At 33.9% G+C, this 14,223-nt stretch overlaps 1 protein-coding gene across 15 annotated transcripts in view; it reads right to left on the bottom strand.

Annotated features, from left to right (window-relative positions):
* The window catches only part of DGKB (diacylglycerol kinase beta), a 1,339,752-nt gene that overhangs the window by 391,982 nt on the left and 933,547 nt on the right, over positions 1-14,223 (bottom strand). For all 15 annotated transcript variants that reach the window (XM_060414944.1, XM_060414942.1, XM_042248425.1 and 12 more), the window contains one exon: positions 8,288-8,352. In XM_060414944.1, coding sequence (XP_060270927.1) covers positions 8,288-8,352 — 65 coding nt within the window. The remainder of the gene's footprint in view (positions 1-8,287; positions 8,353-14,223) is intronic.

The following is a 14,223-nucleotide window of genomic DNA, read 5'->3' on the forward strand; positions in this document are numbered from 1 at the left end:
TACTTTACACTTAATATGTCCCATAAAGAACTGGTATAAAAAGGGTCTTCAAGGATCCACGCCAGGATCATTTTTAACAGGAATCAATAGATTTTATTTTGGAAGGTCCCAAAATATTTCTATTGTATTATTGATGGAATAAATCCTAAAGCATCTGGATACTATAAATTAGGCCTTTAAACTTCATATCAAATTAACTAACTTATCTGGGACTAACTTTATCTATACCAAAGAATGTAGGAATTGAACTCTTAACGAATTACAAATGCAAGCCTCTAGATTACCGATGAACATTAAAGGAAAAAAAATTCTGTCCTTCACACTGGTCAGTGTTACAAGCTCTTTCCCCAAAATCTTTTGTCCACGGTGTAATTAGTGCAGTGGATCCCCTCAGCCCCTAGAGCACACTTGGTTCTTGTTACAGTTAGACTAATGCTAAACCCGGGAAGAGGCCTGAACACAAAGAGAATGGAAGCTTCAGTGGTTCCAACACTAAAACACTTGGTAAATTGAGGATAGGGTTCTTAGGGCTCTATCTTCAATTCAGAGCTTAAAAAACAGCAGCTTTAACTTATGGCTAGGCTTATCTTTGGCTTTTCTCTTAAAATTGATCATTTATCATAGATTTCTTAAAATTATCTGTATGTATATATATGTACACATTTATATATATTACATATATATATGCTGTCAGCTTAAACAAGAAATAATTTAGTGTTTCAATTTGATAATTCTTTTCTGAAAGATTCCATGTACACATAGAATCTACAATAATGAGCAGAAATTCTTTTAAAGTTGCCTTCTGTTTAAATTCTTCCCTGTAAGAAAATACTTTATATCTTTGATTATTTATGTCTTGGATTATTCAGTTGTGACTTTTCAGACATCATCTCTGAATTAACCACTGTTACTTCACAAATTTGGTTTCTTAATTTGGTATCCTAGGAATTGTGTTTGTGTGTGAGTCAAAAGTTTTGCATAAAACACTTGCAAATTCATGTAAAGCAAAAACACAAATCCTGAGAATAGAGAGGCAAAATCAAGGAGGAAAAATTTGGAATATTTGCATGGAGATGATACTAATAAAATATCTAAAAGTATCTTGCAAGCAAAAACTAGGAATGTTTCTTCTTCAGCTAAATCAGATAATATATAAGCAACCCTTAAAATACTCCTTAGAGCTCAATGTTCACCTTAGCTTGAGAGCCCCATAAATTATCCCTCTGTACTGTTACAATGTCGACTTTTCTCCCAGTTTACATTCTTCTGCAGGACCTAGAACCATTTATGGTTTCTGTATAACCCCAAATTCATTTTCCTCATTTGCCTTAGGACTTTAAAAACTCAACATCTGGTGTGCTGCCCATTACATGAAAAGAACTACTTATTAAATGTCTACAGAATAGTCAACCAAATCAATAGCAGACACCGATATTTTATCCAACTTCAAGACCATCACTATTCCTTTTCTTACTCCCCTGCAGTGTCAAAAATAAATTTAAAAAAAAGAGAGAACAGGAATAAGAAAGCTGGAGAAAATGAAGAAAAGACAGAGTGAGAGGCAAAGATAGAAGAAAAAGTTACTGAATCTTTTCCTGATTTATGCTCCAGTTCTCACTCACTCTATTCCAAAGAGCTATCTTACAAACATGGTTTTGAACAACTCTGATATAAAAGTTAGCATTTCAGTTTAATGGTACCAGGAAATAATGCACAAAGATTCAGGGGAATCGAATCTCTTGTGTCAGTGTTCACAAGGCTTTAACTCGCTTAACCATTTATATTTCCACCTGCTCAGATCAGACACACATTTAATGAGTTTCAACATGCAAATCAAATTATATGGATAGGGTAGCTTAGTAACTAAATTATTTTAACTGCTATATTACAAATACAGCAATGACATATAATCATGAAAAACAGTATGATATGAAAAGCTGAAACTCTCAGAAAATATATATAGCATGTGAAAGTGAAAGTGAAAGTCGCTCAGTCGTGTCTGACTCTTTGCGACCCCATGGACTGTCCATGGAATTCTCCAGGCCAGAATACTGGAGTGGGTAGCCTTTCCCTTCTTCCAGGGGATCTTCCCAACCCAGGGATCAAACCCAGGTCTCCCACATTGCAGGAAGATTCTTTACCAGCTGAGCCACAAGGGAAGCCCATATATAGCATAAATGTAACCAAATAAATAAATCTATGCAACACAAACGCACATTTGCATCCCCATGGACTATAGACCCTGCCAGGGTCCTCTGTCTATGGAATTCTCCAGGCAACATTACTGGAGTGGGCAGCCATTCCCCTTTCCAGAGAATCTGCCTGACCCAGATAGAATCTGGGTCTCCTGCATTGCAGGCAGATACTTTACCAACTGAGCCACCAGGGAAGGTGTGTATATATGTACACAAAAGTATAAATCTATAGTTTACATACCCATCTATATATCTACACAATATATCTTATATGAGGATAATAGTCTGGCTATCTGTAAAAGCTGACCTAATAATGCTTATACAAAAAATGAAAGAAATGTTATTTAAATGATATAATTCAGTAGTCATTCTAAGTGCCAATGAAAAATGAGTAAGTTTTGTTTTTAAACATAGATCAAAGTTGTCTAGGTACACAGAAAATAAAGACATAAAAATGCTTTAGGTCATGAGAATCTCATGAGCATATAATTCTGTCTAAAACGTCCCTGTTCAATTTGGAAAATTCTAATGAATACAGCTTCATTCAAAATACTAAATGACAAATATTCAAAATTTTAATATCAATAATGTCATTTCCCTAGTTGGTTTTTAAAAGATGGTATCATTTACAAGTGTGGAAGTTTACAATGAAACAGAATCTGTATTTTTAAATAGAAAAACATGTTTCACTACGCAATAATGAAGTTGTCTTGACTGGTGGATGCAAAAGTGGGGTCAAAGGCCTAAAATAAACTGCCATACAGAATTTGAACATTGCTTGTGAAGCTTTGAGCGTTTATTTTATTGAATTCTAAGAATATATCGGGCTTCCCAGGTGGCACTAGTGTTTAATGAATCAGGCTGCCAATGCAGGAGACAAAAGACACGTGGGTTCAATCCCTGGGTCAGGACAACCCCCTGGAGAAGGAAATAGCAACCCATTCCAGTATTCTTGCCTGGAAAATTCCATGGGCAGAGGACGCTAGTGGGTTACAGCCAATGAAGTAGCAAAGAATTAGACATGACTAATCAGCTGAGCACACACACACACAAGAATATATTATGACTGGTTTTGACTGATAAAAAATATTTGTGTAGTAAAATATCTCTTCAGATTGTTATAACTTGGGCAAGATTTAGTTTATTATCTTTTACTTAATATCACATGATATACAACTGCAAAATAATTATTGCATATACCTGTGTACAGAGAAGGTAAGACAGAGAGACCTTTTCTATTCACTCTTTAGTTAAACACCATCACAGGGTGCATGCTGCCTCAGTCATGTCAGTCATATCTGACTCTTTGCAACACTATGGACTCTAGTTTGCCAGGCTCCTCTATCCACAGGGATTTTCCAGGCAAGAATACTGGAGTGGGTTGCCATGCCCTCCTCCAGGGGATCTACCCCACCCGAGGATCAAACCCATGTCTCTTATGTCTCCTGCACTGGCAGGCGGGTTCTTTACCAGTAGCGCCACCTGGGAAGCCCAAGGTAATATTAATAACTGAGAATTACATATTGTTAACCTATAAAGTTGATAATACAAGTGTTGTTAAAACAAATCTATAAGTAAGCATATGCTATTAATTAGCAAAGCATTCACAGTGCTCAGGGATTTATATAGTAAAAATGTGTTAACACTGCTGGCTGAGGTCTTGGGATATTAAATATATGAATACAGAAAAATCTTATAATACCTAAAGGAATAGTTATTTAGAATCAAGACTCATTGTAGGCATATTTCAACTCTCTTTCCATTATCTTTCTCGGCAATAAGTAGTGATTTAAAAAACAAATGTACCACTTAATAATGTATAATTTAATGAATAAATTTAGTAAATATCTATTGAGTGCTCGTTAGAGTCCATGCGCTACATAGATGCTAAAGTCCCGGAGAGAAAGAGTCTCATTCCATGATCTCTCAAAGCCTATTGTCAGGGAAAGAAGTCAAGAATCACTCCACAGCGTGAGTGTGTTCTTAAAGGCAGAGGCAAATCTCCTAAATTCATGTTGACTATTAATTTGAGCAATCTGCAGAGCACAGATTCTTTTCAAAATTAGGTTTTATTAATATAGTGGTGGTGGCTTAGTCTCTAAGTCATGTCTGACTCTTGCAACCACAGGGACTGTAGCCCACCAGGCTCCTCTGTCCAAGGGATTCCCCAGGCAAAGAAACTGGAGTGGGTTGCCAATTCCTTCTCCAGGGGATCTTCCTGACCCAGGAATCGAACCTGGGTCTCCTGCATTGCAGGAAGATTCTTTACCAACTGAGCTGTTGAGGGAAGCCCCTTGTTAATATGGTAATATCAAATTATCAGTCTAGAATACTAATTTTTCAGTTTTGTTTCTTCTCATACATTTAGAAGGCAAAGCTCCTCTGTCATGTCTTATATCACTACCTAGATTCTTAGTTAAACTGCATTATTAAAATTTACATACCAATTTAAGTTTTCTACTTACAGATTTCTTCATAAAACAGCAGAAAGTAGGACAGAAATAAGGCTCATACCTCTTGAACAGGGGACTAAGAAAATGATCTTTGTTTCATTCAGGGAGTTAGAGATGAGATACTTTTAAGTGATTAACATGACATAATGAAACAGCATCTTTGTGGAGTACTGCTAGCCCTTGATGTTTGATAGCAGGTTCATTAAGTGTTGTATGTTAGGAATTAGAATTTGTACTCTAAAAACAAGCGATGACTACATTATTAAGAAATTTCTGCAAATCACTAAGGCTTTTTCTATAGTTAGCTGCATTTTGCATATTACTTATAAGTCCTTGTCAGTGTTACACAGATTTACACATAGAATTCAACCATTTTCTCCAAATTATTATAACCCTTCATAATTATGTTAATATTTTAGTGTGTTTATGTCTAGTTACTTTTTTTAGGAAAAGTGAAAACTTAAAATTCTTCTTCTAAATAAAATTAGGAAAAGTATAATGAATTTGAATTATGAGCATAAGACATAGTAGCACAGATACTTCAAGAATTATTTTTTCCAGCCTAAAAGAACAGAAATATGTATTTAAATTCAGTTTGATTAAAGACTATCTTAAAGTTTAGAAAGTTGAAAAGCACATTTCCTTTTAACAGTTAACATAGATTTATGTAGAAATTTTGGAAAAAAAATGATATAACCCTCTCAACTAGCACTTGCTTAAGCACCACCAGAAAAATCATTATCTTTCTCAGTTCTTTCAATTTCTGTCATAAGAAGCATAGAGAACAGAACTATATATTTTGGTAATTAATTTCCTTAAGATAATGTTAGAAACATCATGTTCTTTAAAATATAAATGAATTTCAAGGTGAGCATGCTAGAGGATAATATTAATGGCGTATGATTTATTGTGACAAGAGATCTGATCTGAAACACCATTATTAGGAGTACTTAAAAAATCCATTTGCAAATTCCTGAACATATGAAAGTGCTCTAGCTGAACCTGTATCAATGTTGAAATCTAGAAAGTTGTCCTTGTGAGTATGAAAGTGCTTGTGCACGCTATCTGGCCTTCCTCCTCATATAAATTTATTAGAATATTTTCATATTCTGAATATGCTGCATTGTAGTCAGGGAATTACATAAATGCTCATAACACTGAGTGAAGACAATCTACAAAAGTACAGACTCAATAAATATGGATAGTTAACTTGGCAATATATATAATTTTAGGGCTGACTGTAACCTAAAAAAAATAGCGATAATTCACTGAGCAAGTACTGATATAGCTGGCAGTCTTTGAACTCATACTAGAAACGTGTGAGCTGTGTCAGTATAGAAGGGATTTTCTATGTTATTACCATTCCAAATGAAATACTCCCTTTATATAAGCAAGAGTTACTTTTGACTTAAATTTACACTTAAACGTTTCAGTAAGATGCAATTTTACATCTTCTAATTTGGGATACATAAACACATTGTAGTCAGTGGCATCTAACCACATGTTAGGCAGTGAGCAATGTCATAGATTAGTACTGCAGTTAATAATAAAAAACCTAAATAGACATATATGAATAATAGAAGTCTTCATTATTAAAATAATTAAAATTATTCTGGAGGACAGAATTGATTAGCTTTGAAGGAGCATTATAAATACTGGCATTCTAATAAAGGCCATCAAACTTGAGCATCTCATATATTGATACACTGCTCTGTACTCTTCTCCTTTTTGCCTCCCATCGCACATGTCTCTCTGTTTCTCTGGTTTTCTCCACTCTCTCCCTTATCCTATCTCTGTTGAATAAGTTTGGAACAAAAATTTCCCCCTGTAAGCATATTTTAATGCATTGATGGGCTTTTAAATTGTAAATCTCCTATAGGGGTGCACTGATGCAGTATTTCTCAAATAGTATCTTTTTGGCTTGAAACCTATTTTAATATATGAACATCAACACCTGAAAGACTCATAGAATGGCACTGGGGAAAGCATAAGAGAGTTGATTCTATAGTATGGCTTTATGTGCATTAACAAATGTGTTCATTTCCAGTATATTCAAGGTGGATCATCAAGTGCTAAAATACTTACAAGGTAAATGTAATTTTATTGTTACATCATTTTTACATAAATTTCATGAAATAAAATTAAATCTTATAAAATGAAAATGTATAGTCTAGATATAAATAAAAATGGTGTAAAGTTTTTAAGAAATTACTTTTGACTTAATTTTGTAATATAGATGGCATAAAATTAAAATACTGCAATAAAAATTCAGTATCCATCCCATCCATTTCTTTCCCTTTTCTAGAAGAAACCAAAGTTAAAAGATTTTTGCAAATCTTTCTAAAGATATTATATGCACATATATATATATATATATATATATATATTTATTACATACTTTTTTCCATTTTCCTTAAGACAAAATCACAGATGCTTGAACTATGAAAGAAAAAGTAAACCATAGCATCATGATTTATCATCTGTAGGGTAGGAAGATCTCAAGGTGATACCTGGGGTACATTTTAGAAATACATTTTCATATGTCTTGCTAAAACATTTAAATAGATCAATATAATGAAAAATTAGGTAGGATCTCACATGAAACTAATATGATAATTCTTATATAAAGAAGTACACTAAAGTCTATTGTTAAAACATCTAAAATAGATTTAAAATACATTCATTTATTATGGAATCACATGGAAGAAAATTATGTCAATCTCCTAGTGTATAACAAAACTGAAATAAACAGAGGAATTTCCAGTAGTTCTAAGTGTTCTATAACACTCATGGTATAATGTCAACCTAGCCAAATAGAGAGATCCCAGGGCCTTTGACTTTGAACATTAATATATAAATCACTTAAATATGTATATATAAATGTTGACTATTATTTTGTAACTGGGAAATGAACAGAGTAGAAATGGGTATAATTAAACAAAATACCCTTCTGCCCAAAATCTCCTGGGTAGTGGGATGGAGATGGCCATATTTCCTTCTAGAAATGGGGAAAATAACAAAGCCAATCTTTCTCAATTTCCCTGAAGATCAGCAAAAGTCAGTATCTACATTTCTGAGGAAATAATGTCTGTGTATTGTTACAGCAGCAAAACTAAGTTTGGCTTTCAAGGGCTTTTGCTTTGAAGAGAAAGTCTTTACCAGTAGTTTTTGTCAGCACTTATATTTCTCTGGTTTATTTTCCACTTAGCTGAAGCCAATACAGGACTGATAGTACAAAAATTAGAGGTCTTATATGATACCTATGGAATGTACAGTTACTCAGCATGACCAAATCAGAGCCTCGCGTTTCTCCTTCAGATTGAGGATGATCACCCCTCACATACTGGGCCATGAAAAGGCTTCCAGTGTATCCTAATAACTACTTTCACCTTATACTTGATATCTTTCTTCTCAGTATGAAAATGAACCAAAGATGACCACACTGTATTCCATATTCTAACCTCCCTAAAATTTAGCAAGGAAAATTAAATGTTTACATTTATGTCTTAATACTTATACACATGCCAAGCCCTATTCAGTCATTTATATGTTAAATGTTTTATATCATACAGTGACCCTTTTTATGACACAGTCCATCAACAGCAACCATAATTATAATGAATCATTTTTTCATCTTACCTACTATTGAATTTTTCTGGGTGTTTCTCTCTCATGATATGGAATCTGTGTGCAATGGAAGCATCCTAAGGAAAGAAAGAGAAACAAAAGACAGGACAGTTTATGATCCTAATATCTTGTGGAAACAATTAAAAGAGAAAAACTTAATGAACAATATTTTAAATTAACCTTTCCTAAAAAATACCATTGTCAAGAAGATATTGTGTAATTAGGCAGAAATGAGTAATATACATAAATTCTGCACAAGTATGAATTAGTCACTATTGGTTACTTTTCATATTTACTTCAAGGAATTAATTTCTATATAACACATACACCTCGTCTACATGCCTTTGGTCTATGCTTAAAGAATGTTTAAAATAGTTCATATGTACATAAATGTCAAAAATATTTAAAATTCTTGTTATATAAAAGCTAGAAAGATGGTGTAAGCGGAGAAATGATCGAGTGGAGAAGCTCCTAGTCTCATCTTTTGAGATTAATTATGGGTAAAAATATAACTTGAGCGTTTCTATTTAGTAAAGGTAAGTTTAATACATGACTTCAAAGTTTGCTAAGAATGTATTGGATATGTAGTTATTAACTGCTCATTTCACAAGCTACTTTCTGACTTATCTTGCTTACCAGAGAAAAATAACAAAGGGGAAATTTATTTTTGGAAAATTGGTGACAAGTGTAACTAAACTCTGAGATCCCAAATATACCAGTTCCACACCCTAATGGATGTTTCTTCCATTTAGGAAACGCTTTCAGAGTTTCTATGACACAGAATCACACAATATGTGAGACTGGTGGAATATTGTGATTCATGCTTCTCAACTTGCTGTTCTTTCTTACTTTTAATAGTTGTCTCTGTTATTCTAAGCAAGGAGATATTTTCCCTTTCTCCATCGACACATGATTAATCACTCCAATGAGAAACTAATATATTTACCAGTCATCTCAGAAGAAATGGGGCAATTTTGGTGAATAACTGTTAATTTTGTTTCCTAGTAGGGATAAAAGAAAAAGATAAACCAAACAGAAAGGAAATAAAGAAGCTGTGTATTTGAAAGAATCCTGAAAACACTAATCAAGGATTAAAAGTCTAATGAATGAAATGAAAAGGCTAATGTGCTTACTCATGCATAACAAAGCATTAGGCACAAGAGAGGGACCAATGCCCTCTGCAGATGGCAGACAGAGCGCTGCTTTCCCCCAAGATAGAGATGTGATAGAACTCTAAATGTTTGTGTATATTTTATCCTCTAAAAAATTGTTGAGTAATTGAATTAATCCATAAGAGTAAAGGACACAAATGTATAGACAGATGTGTACGGAAACAACACTTGTACAATAAAAGTTATTGAAAAATTCTATGTTTTGATATTCTGATATAATTTTGTTATACATACATGGTCAATTTCCTGGTTTACTAAGTATGAATATCAAGGTGTTTACTCTTATTAGTCCAGTAGCTTTAAAACTTAAAGTTTCTTCCTTTTAAAAAAATTTTCACTAATAACTCATAAAAGTACATTTTAAATAAAGCAAAGTTCTGTTGCTATGGTATGAAATTATAGGAAAAATCTGAGTTGGGCTATTTATGGTGTATTATACAGCATTATCATTAATTAAATTTTAAAAATCATTTATTTTGATTTTATCCCTAATCTGGTTCAAAATTGATTTGGAATACCTTATTATGTAGTTATATGCCTTCATCCAATAGACTATTTAAACAAACGTAAAGAAATATGAATCAAGTACTAAGAATGAATGGTCAAATTAGTTATCCACAGGGATATGATCAGTGAATTTACCTCTGCTTGAATTATTTGTTTCTAAGTTATAGAAGTGAAACTTTTAAAAGTAGATTGTTTCATAAGCATATATTTTTGCAATAATAGATCTCTTCCTTTCCAAAACAACATAAATAGGACAGATGGAGGGAGGCGGGGAGGAGAAGAGAAGAGAAAGGAGAGGATCGGATCAAAAGACCATTTATGTAGACTGGACTATAACTGACTAAATTCCTAGAAATACAGAACAACACACAGCCAAAGATAAACTTAGCCTTAGCTCCTCTATTTCCAAGACACTCAGGCAATGAATCATGTGGGAAAGAGAGGGGGGAAACAAAAGCTAGTGAAGAACACTGGCATGCCTTTTCCTTGTGTTGAATGGGTCCCACCACAAAGAGAGAGCTGGCATTGCTGACTAAAGGATGGGTAAGGGACAAAGACAGCAGGTGTTCATTTGGATGAAAACTCAGACTAAATTCCCATGGGACCCTGTCCCTTTGGCATAACCCCAGGAGACTTCAAAGAGAACTGCCAAGCCCTGCAAACTTACCCAGCAGCCATATTTCAGGGACACTAAAGGTCTCTAAGAAGACCAAATAATAAAACACCGGCTTCCCAAGTGGCACAGTGGTAGAGAACCTGCCTGCCAATGCAGGAGATGTAAGCAACATGGGTCTCATCCCTGGGTCAGGAAGATTCCTTGGAGGAGGAAATAGCAACTCACTCCAGTATTCTTGTTTGGAAAATTCCATGGACAGAAGAGCCAGATGGGCTATAGTCGATGGGTTCACAAAAGAGCTGAACACTACTGAGTGTGCACACACACACAGTGTTGGTTTTTTACATGAACTTTGCCCTTTCAGTCTCTATATATTGCAGTTTTTTGGAAACAAAACCTAAACTGGCATCTCTTTCATATCCTAGAATGGTTAAATGTTGGGTTCAGACAGACTTCCACTTTCAAGACTTGTTACTTTGAGCAAATTACTTATTTACCATGAGTCACAGTTTTCTTATCTTTACAAGATACTAATACCACTTGATAAAAGTACTCTGGTGAGATATTTTTAGATTATTCTATATAACAATTGCAATAGTCTCCTGTATAACTGGGGTATTCATATATTCTACACCCACATTAGACTATTACTAAAAGTTAAAGAGAATGCTAAAAAATAGTTGAATTGGATAATTTTGAAAGATATATTTCAGTTCAGTTCAGCTCAGTTCAGTCGCTGAGTTGTGTCCAACTCTTTGCAATATATTTACTGACTCTCAATTTGGTTTTATTATTTCCTGAATTAAAAAAAATTCATCTTAATTTAAAAAATAAAATCAGATAGAGGAAATAAAACTTATTGATCTTTTTTAAAGCAAAAAAAATTAAATCTCATTAGGTTGATTTTCAAAGCAGAGTATTTTGTGTAGTACTTTATAATGTATATATATGTAAACATGTACATATGTGTGTGAATATATATGCATACATATATAAATGTATATATATGTGTGTGTGTATATATATATATACACACACTTGCATACAAATATATCAAAGAATTAGCTTCTTAGCCATATCTACCTTTAATACTCTGTACTGGTATTTCTCTAAAGACTGATTTTTTTCTTTTCCTATGAGAGCTTATTATTTTTTTTAAATATAAAGTTACCCTAAATCTCCAAAGTTGCATTTTAAGTTATGAAAGACTTGATTATTTTCTGTAGGTTATAAAATTTTAAATAGAGCAAACAAAATTGCTGAGATATTTATAAAAAGCAAACTCTACTAAGAAGACATTATCAATACTAATCTTCTACTTGAGGTATAAAATATACTTACCCAAATATTATCATAGGTACTATATTTTTAATTCATTTAAAGAATATTTCTCTGATAATTATTTTTTACAAAACTTGACAAATAATTTATTTCTGAATATTATAGCAAAATAAACATTTTCTCAATTCCATTACAGTTTATGATAGAATATAAATCTAACCAATGACAAATGGATGTTATCAAGAGTTATTCCAAATGCAACCATAGAATTTAAAATTAAACTTTGTATACTAGATGAATTTTCATTGATTTCCTGAAATAGTTCAGTTCCTCCTTAGTTTTTGATGAATAAATGACTTCCTGTGTGTGAGCTTTTTCTTCTATAATAACTGCGATTTCTTCAAGAGCTTCAAAAGCTGAAATGTGTGATGTTCCATTTGTTATTTTTGGAATATTTTTCAAAGATTTTCAAATGAAATTTTGATGTATTATTTACATATAATAAAGTTTACCAATTTTAAGGGTACAATTAAATGTCTTGAGGAAGGTTTTAATAACTACTTTCAACAATCACAATACACAAAATTTCCATCACCCCAAAAGTTCCATAAGGCCCTTTGCATTTATGTACTTTCATACATATATACACATACAAATCATTGATCTGCTATCTTTATAGCTTGTCTGTTCTAATATTTCCTATAAATGGAAAGTACAAGTACTCTCATGTCTGGATTCTTTCATTTTACTATAATGTCTTTAAGATTCAGTCATTTGTTCCAATGTTGGGGGTTTCTCCCTTCTAATTGCTAAGTAGTGTTCTATTAAATAAGTATACCACAATCTGTTTATTCATTAATTGCTGACATTTGGCTTTTATGCATAAAGTTGCTATGAACTTTTGAGCACAGTTCTTTTTGTATACATATGTGATTACACCTCTTTGTAAAAACTTAGGAATGAGACTGCTGTGTAAGATGGTATGAGTACATTTAACTTCATATTTAAAAAAAAAACTTATTTTTCAAAGTACTTGCACCATTTTGCATTCCTACCGGTAAAGTATGTGAGTTCCAGTTACTCCACATCTTTACCAATACTCCACATCTACAGTCACTCTTGATAGGCTTTTCAAATTTTACCCTCCTAAGATCCGGTCCCATCACTTCATGGGAAATAGATGGGAAACAGTGGAAACAGTGTCAGACTTTATTTTTTTGGGCTCCAAAATCATTGCAGATGGTGATTGCAGCCATGAAATTAAAAGACGCTTACTCCTTGGAAGAAAAGTTATGACCAACCTAGACAGTATATTCAAAAGCAGAGACATTACTTTGCCAACTAAGGTCCGTCTAGTCAAGGCTATGGTTTTTCCTGTGGTCATGTAAAGCGAGAGTCGGACTGTGAAGACAGCTGAGTGCCGAAGAATTGATGCATTTGAACTGTGGTGTTGGAGAAGACTCTTGAGAGTCCCTTGGACTGCAAGGAGATCCAACCAGTCCATTCTGAAGCAGATCAGCCCTGGGATTTCTTTGGAGGGAATGATGCTAAAGCTGAAACTCCAGTACTTTGGCCACCTCATGAGAAGAGTTGACTCATTGGAAAAGACTCTGATGCTGGGAGGGATTGGGGGTAGGAGGAGAAGGGGATGACTGAGGATGAGATGGCTGGATGGCATCACGGACTTGATGGACCTGAGTCTGAGTGAACTCCGGGAGTGGTGATGGACAGGGAGTCCTGGCATGCTGCGATTCATGGGGTTGCAAAGAGTCGGACACGACTGAGCGACTGAACTGAACTGAACTGAAGAAATGATATTCTGTATTAGAGCGTTAACCCTTATTGAGTCACACTATCTGCTTCAGTACAAGGGTCTGTCAATTCTGGTAAAATCATAGGATTTCAAAGCTCTGGTACAGATTTAATAAATGCTTCAAGCTTTATCGCAATTTATTCAATCTCACAGCTTTTAGTATATCTTCTCAGCTTTGTTATATTCAACAATTAGAAAATAGCATGAGCACTCTGAAAGTCCATTTGTGCATTCAACTCAACACTCATCCCATGCACAACCTCAAGGATTTCAAAGGATTTTTTTTTTTAATTCCTTCAAAAGATATTCAGAGAATATCTTAGGGTATCTCTTTTTAAAGAACTTGAGCTCTCAAATTGATTATGATCTTTTTCTTTGGTAAAAGTGAAGTAAAATTGTTAGTTGCTTCAGTCTGTCCAACTCTTTGCGACCCTATGACTATAGCCCTAGAGGTTCCTCTGTCCATGGGATTCTCCAGGCAAGGATACTGCAATGGGTTGTTGTGCCCTCCTCTAGGGGATCTTTCATACCCAGGGACTGATATGCAGCATTAGTTAGT

Source organism: Ovis aries, chromosome 4, assembly GCF_016772045.2.
Source record: "Ovis aries strain OAR_USU_Benz2616 breed Rambouillet chromosome 4, ARS-UI_Ramb_v3.0, whole genome shotgun sequence".
NCBI classification, from domain to species: domain Eukaryota; kingdom Metazoa; phylum Chordata; class Mammalia; order Artiodactyla; family Bovidae; genus Ovis; species Ovis aries.